This window comes from Medicago sativa, chromosome 7, assembly GCF_051527215.1.
Source record: "Medicago sativa cultivar Bolivia chromosome 7, Bolivia_mono, whole genome shotgun sequence".
Lineage (NCBI taxonomy): Eukaryota > Viridiplantae > Streptophyta > Magnoliopsida > Fabales > Fabaceae > Medicago > Medicago sativa.
This window is the reverse complement of record NC_140755.1, coordinates 99,542,887-99,549,966: the sequence shown is the minus strand read 5'-3', so window position 1 is coordinate 99,549,966 and position 7,080 is coordinate 99,542,887. Positions and strand designations below refer to the sequence as shown.

The following is a 7,080-nucleotide window of genomic DNA, read 5'->3' as shown; positions in this document are numbered from 1 at the left end:
TGTGACCTTTTTCACAAAAATTGTCATGTCCTTAGTTTTTTTTTTTTGTTTTGTTACGTTTAGTTTCAATGAATTTTGAAATTTGAACGGTGTTTTTATATAATAAGTTAGTCTTCAATGTTATATCTAAAAGACTTGAATAAAAAAAGTACTCAATTGTTAGTTCTTTAGGTTGTTGTTGTTGTTGTTGTTATTATTATTATTATTATTATTATTATTATTATTATTATTATTCCTTCTACCATTGATATGATTTCTACTGATGTATTCTTTTTACAGCATGGAAATACTAACTAAATATGCAAGGGACACTGATTACATGCATTCGTAAAATAACTATTAGTCCATTAAATTCAAGAATTTCTTCAGAAGATATATATAAAAAAATTAATGCAAAAATTAGAAGAATTTTTTCAGAAGATTTATTTTGATTGGGTCCATTTTGTTGTATCTGGAAGAAGAAAAAATTAGAGGACAAACACAAAATTTGAGGTAGAAATCAAATTCAAAAGCGAAAATTGATTGAAGGACTAATTTGCTTGACTCTTATAATATCATTGTCCAGAATAATGATTTACATGTCATGAATAACTGTCTTTCAAAAAAAAAAATGTCATGAATAACTGCTCAGTATTTCACTATCCTTATAAAATATAGTACACATGGTTTAACGATATGTAAGATTGCCTTAAAAAACTGATAAGTTTTATCAGCATAGCTTGTGAGATTAATAAGTGTTAAAAAAATGTAAAAAATAAGCTTATGACCCAATTACTTCCAAAATCGGCTAAAACCTTTAATTTAACGAAGTTTGAGATTAAATTTCATGCAACATATACCATGCTAAGATCGTCTATGTGAGACAATTGAGCAGTTCTTTATTTTCTTCCGCTACATCCAAAACAAAGTAGTAACTGAACAACATAGAGAAAAAAAAACATTTTGTGGAAATGATTTGAAGCCTATGCCCTATAATCACTGAACGACACATGAAGTATGAATCTATTAAATGTTACTATTCCAAGTTTACTCTCATTAAAACCACTTCATTAATGTCTTTACTACTCCAAGACAAGGGTAAAATTAGAAAATAATACTTTTTATAATGGCTTAAACGTGGTCAATCCACTTTTTTCTTAATATGTGTGCATTTTTTTTGTTTCTTACGTTTGAGACCGAAGGGAGGGAGTACCATTTTATTCGACTTAAAAGATTAATTTGTATAATTGCACGTGGAAGATATCGGATTATGTGGAATCGCACACGGAGATATTCGGTTGGTGATGACAAAGAAAGAAAGAAGTACCGACTACCGACAGTGCATGAATTGAATTGAATGAATTCTGGGCTGTCTCTCTAGTTACTATCTAGCACCTGCAACACGATTCGGAAAAAGAAAAATACAGATATCAATATCATCATCCATGCATAATCCTTAGTGGTCCCTTTCATCTCACGCTCTAACTGACTAGAAGACTGTTACCGTTAGTGAGTATTGTTGTTTTCCGTTAACTCCGCACTTTGAGGTCCCCGCATTTAAAACGTCTCTTCTCTTCTCTTCCATTTCACGCAACGGAAATACCCAAACAAACCCCCATTTTCCCACTACCACCCTACTATACCATCTCACCCATTTTACTTTATTCCCAAATCAAACAAGACAACAAAAACATCTTCTACTTCTATTCCATTTCCATGGCACTTACAAAAAGGAAACTAACTCTAGTACTACTACTACTACTACTAACACTTTGACTACAACCAACCAACCAACCAACCAACCAACTACATCTTCATAAATAATCACGATTTGAGTCTCTTATGGAAACTTTGACTCGGATTTCATTAACTCAATCTCAATTAACAACACTTTCGCTAATCATAATTCCTGATTTGGATCCTCCTCCCAATTCTGCTTAGATCTGAACCGTTCGGGAAAATCAACGGTGTCGGTCATGTCAATCGGTAATTGTAGCTTTTTTGCTTATTCTTCTTTTTCTTAATTTATGATTAGTTTTTAGTTTTGCATGCTAGATAATGGAATTGTACCTTTGTTTTTTATAGTTGCATGGTTGATTTTTATTATGACAGTTTCGATTTGAAGATTCTGTGTGTGTTATTATCAAATGCTGCGCAAATAATTAGAATTTAGAGACACCGTGTGTGAAAGTTCAACAGAGTTTCTATTTTCATTTGTCGAAATTAACGAAAATGTCATATTATTAATAATAATGGTATGAATTCATGCTTAATGGTGTAATTATGGAAAATGCTTAATGTTATGCACTTAATCTTGTAAATTATTTGTATTTTTATTATATGATGTCTTCAAGTACTTATAATTGGGGGATTTGGTTCCTCTCATGCTTGAACCCAACTTATAGAACCCTCGTTCGTTTTGAGTTCAACTATGAGAGAATCCAAATTTTTATTCTAAGCGGAGCTCAATGAGTTTTAAGGGCGAGATGTTGAACATAACATAACCCCCTTGTGTCTTGCTTAAACATGAGAGGATCCACATTTCTATATCCCTATAATATCATAATCAACCTTGCCGGCTGCCACATTTGGCGAAGCCCCATGAGTGAATAATAATAAGAAAATCAATTAATGAAACTATGAAGACAGAAAAAGGATTCATTTGACTTGGTAGATAGGATTTATGTAGCCAAAGGTCTTATACTTTTGTTCATCTTATGATCCTTGCTTACTAACCATCCAATAATGTGAGTTCTTAGGGGTAAGAAATCACATCTCAAATGTTGTTGTTATGCGAGTTCTTATACCTTAAAACCAGTCATTTCCTGTTCCATCATTGGAACAAGCTGACTTCAAGTCCAGCAGCGAGAGTTATTGTTCCATAAAAATGGGTATTCTATAAATCTTTGAAATTCTTATCATACAACCTTGACCAGTGGCACCAACTATACTTGAGAAGCAATCATAGTTCTTATAGCTCTGCTTATGTTATTCAAGAGTATGAATTTTTCGTTTTTTCTGTCTGTATCAGATTCAGAGTTTTGTAGGGCATCCTTAATAGTTTGCTTTGGTTTTTTACCCACAATGCAGATATATTCAAAAAGATTCAAGGCTCATTAACGAAATGGATGCTTATATTATCTTACCTGGTATTTATGATTGAGTCTGGTGTACATGCTAAAACACTGGAACCTCCATTGCTATCTGCAGCTAGATCACCTTTGGCTGCTGTTTTTGTTCATGATCTGCCTCTACCAGGAAATTCCCACGGGTCCAAGCACGCACTTTCTCGTGGTGCACCAATTGCAACACTGTCACCGGATAATCCTCCTTCATATGGTCCTATCGTAAATCCTGGCCAACCCCCAAAAAGTTCCCATTTTTCCATCCCATTCAAGAAGAGGAGTGAATGGAAACTCCCAATTTCTGGCTTTAAAAATATTGCACCGATTCATTCTACGGAAGCTGCTGCCCCTTCTGCTTTGCCTCAGCCACCGTTGACCCATCATGCTTCCAGTAAGTCATCTTTTTTTTTTTTTTTTTTAAAGTAAGCCCAGCCTAGGGACCTATTGTAAATAACTGCTTAATTTTGAAAATAAACGTTACATTGTCTTGCGTTATTTTTGTGAGCTTAGGAACCTGAAACTGATAATGACATAGTTGCTTATTTTTTCGTTCTTCCAGATTGTTGTAAACAAGACATGGTGTTGAAACGAGGCAGTAAAGGTTGCCACTGTGTATATCCCATAAAGATAGACATTCTTCTTTTGAATGTCTCTCAGAATCCTGATTGGGATAAATTTCTTGATGAGCTAGCTGGCCAGCTAGGGTTGCAAAATAATACCCAGATTGACCTGATAAACTTTTATGTAATCAACTTCTCAACATTAAATATCTCGATGGATATTACTCCACATAAAGGCATCAGTTTCTCTGCCAATGAAGCTTCTAGAATAAACTCTTCGCTTTCAATGCATAAGGTTCAACTAGACCCTAGATTAGTAGGTGGGTACAAACTTCTCAACATAATCTGGTTTGAACCTCCACCACCGACTCAAGGTAGGTCCAGGCCTTTTTTAATCTAAAATATTTCACTGGTAACCATGGTGCTTTGGTGTACTTGAATTATGAAAGTAGCAGAAAGGTGACTATTGTGCAGGTTACAAAGAATAGTGTTTATTGCATCTAGTTTTTGAACTTTTGTGTATATAAACTGTACTGTTACAGCTTTGGTTTTATCTGTCTCGGTTTTTTATATTTGATCATTTCATGTTTCCTGCTTAAGTGGTAAGGAGAAGAGAAAGTTATGTTTATCCTAAAGGGGTCTATGTTTTTCTCAAATAACTTTTTTTTTAATTAATTTTTCATATATTTTGTATTCAACCAGCAGACAATGCTGATGCTTATAGAAGCTTTTGCACTGTGAAATGTAAGTTTGAATTGTGATAGTGAAGATGCAATATCTGTTATAATGTTATTATCCTCGTTTTCTGTATGTGTTTGTGGATTTACACATGTTATTTAAAATTGTACTGTTACTTACACTTTGAGGCCCTGGTGATTGTCTAATATAAAGTCAGAAACTTTTCTTCTGTCATTGAACTCAAATAATAAAGTGAGCAGTTCCTTATGCTTTTATCCCTATCAACATATCTTTGTATGTTAATGCAGCTCCTACTTTAACTGCTTCGCCGGAGAAAGCACCTTTGTATCATTCACCTACAGCTACATCACCAAGTTCTTCAACTAAGGGAGGGCATTCAAATCTATTTCTTATTCTTGGAATTGCTATTGGCATGCTCTTCATTGCAATCGTATCTATATTAATATTCTGTTTATGCACGTTACTGCGGAAGGAAAAAACACCCCCCATGGAAACTGGTAAATATCACTTATTGAAGTTTTGTTTGTGAGAAATGTAAATTGGGATCATAAAAATTCTTCATTTTATTCTTTAGAATTTCATCCTAGCGGTTTTACTTTTTAAACAGCAAGGTAGAGTGTAAGATCATATGCCTGTGATGATCAAAAGGTGTTATTTATGGAAAAATTGGCATGCCAGATATCGATAAAATAAATATAACTTATGATACTCATATCTACAGCATCAATATTAGTGATACTTTTTAGATGTTGACGATTTATTTTATTTATAATTTGTTTCGTTTATCCCGTGTTATCTAATATTGTATTTTAGTCCACACTGCTCATGTTTCTCCCTTTCCTGCAGAAAAGCCAAGGATAGAAAGTGCTGTTTCAGCTGGGGGTTCTATTTCCCACCCAACCAGTACACGGTTTATTGCTTATGAAGAACTTCGAGAAGCCACAAACAACTTTGAATCTGCAAGTGTACTTGGAGAAGGAGGGTTTGGTAAAGTTTTTAAAGGCATCTTAAGTGATGGTACTTCTGTTGCAATTAAGAGGCTTACAAATGGAGGGCAACAGGGTGACAAAGAGTTTTTGGCCGAGGTTGAAATGCTTAGCCGGTTGCATCATCGTAACCTTGTAAAACTAGTGGGATACTATAGTAATCGTGAGTCGTCACAAAATCTACTTTGCTATGAGCTTGTTCCTAATGGAAGTTTGGAGGCTTGGCTTCATGGTAATGTAATTTTTCAAATCACGTGTTCAACTTTTAAATTTGAACTTGTGCCATTTGTTATATTATTTTTCTTGGTATATTTTTTTTCCCTTTCAAAATGTGACACCTTAATCAGAATCCACATTGATTTATTTCAGGTCCCATGGGAATAAATTGTCCTTTGGATTGGGACACTCGAATGAAGATTGCTCTTGATGCTGCACGAGGACTTTCGTACCTGCATGAAGACTCACAGCCATGTGTAATACACAGAGATTTTAAGGCATCCAACATATTACTCGAGAACAATTTTCATGCTAAGGTTGCAGATTTTGGTCTTGCTAAGCAAGCACCTGAAGGAGGAGCTAATTATTTGTCTACCCGTGTCATGGGCACATTTGGGTTAGTCTTGGTATATTCCTTCTCACGGTTGTTATATATTCGTTGAACTTTGATTTAAGGTGAAATGAAACTTTTTCTGTAGGTATGTAGCTCCTGAGTATGCCATGACTGGACACCTACTTGTTAAAAGTGATGTTTATAGCTATGGAGTTGTCTTGCTAGAACTGATCACTGGAAGGACACCTGTGGATATGTCACAGCCAGGTGGACAAGAGAACCTTGTTACTTGGGTTAGTTCCATATCTATCCATACCACGTTACTGTTGTCAAAATTGGAAGTATCTTCCCCTGTTTTCTGCCTTTTATAACTAGAAGCATTTTAATGATTGAATTTCAATATGTTCTGTGAAGTTTTCACTATTGCGCAGACTGTAAATTTTTTTATTCCATTCAGGCCAGGCCAATCCTTAGAGATAAGGACCGGTTGGACGAGATTGCCGATCCAAAGCTTGAGGGAAAGTATCCAAAGGACGATTTTGTACGTGTGTGCACCATTGCAGCGGCATGTGTTGCTCCTGAAGCAAACCAACGACCCACCATGGGTGAGGTGGTGCAATCACTTAAAATGGTGCAGCGCATCACAGAGTATCATGATTCTGTATTAGCCTCATCCAATACACAGACCAATTTGAGACAGTCATCTAGCACTTTTGAGTTTGATGGAACATCTTCAGTGTTTTCTTCAGGCCCTTACTCTGGTCTAAGTGCTGCCTTTGACAATGACAACATTTCTAGAACAGTGGTTTTCTCCGAGGATCTTCATGAAGGACGATGAACACTGAGAAAACTAAAGGCATCCATGAAAAGATTTTAACCTTGTAATTTATATCCATGGCTAAAAGGTTGAATCATAAGCCGAATTTTTTTCCAAAGTGATTGAATCTTTTTGCTGTTGGTAACCGGTTCGGGTGATTAGATTTTAATTGATGAGTAAATAGTGTAGTTAGCAGATTGTGTGTTTTTTAGGACTTAGCAATTTAGCATACTAGTATGTTTTTGATACAAAGCAGATTGTGTATCGTAAAAAAAAAAAAAAAAAAAGATGAATTGGCTAATAAGTTAATAGTTTTTTTAGTGGATGTATATGGTTTGTATAAAATATAGTTTTATTGAAATAA

The 7,080-nt window shown here is 34.9% G+C and overlaps 1 protein-coding gene across 2 annotated transcripts; it reads left to right on the top strand.

Moving 5' to 3' along the window:
- Positions 1-1,567: 1,567 nt before the first annotated feature.
- Positions 1,568-6,911, top strand: LOC146911120 (receptor-like serine/threonine-protein kinase ALE2). Of its 2 annotated transcripts, none has more exons than XM_085730822.1 (8): positions 1,568-1,965; positions 3,070-3,495; positions 3,664-4,038; positions 4,651-4,860; positions 5,210-5,581; positions 5,719-5,962; positions 6,045-6,192; positions 6,362-6,911. In XM_085730822.1, exons 1-8 carry the CDS (start codon positions 1,956-1,958, stop codon positions 6,371-6,373), a joined length of 1,797 nt encoding a protein of 598 aa, XP_085586948.1. In that variant the 5' UTR covers positions 1,568-1,955; the 3' UTR covers positions 6,374-6,911. The 2 variants fall into 2 exon arrangements, with proteins under 2 accessions (XP_085586948.1, XP_085586947.1); XM_085730821.1 differs by having other exon boundaries at positions 6,357-6,911.
- The last annotated feature ends 169 nt before the right edge of the window (positions 6,912-7,080 follow it).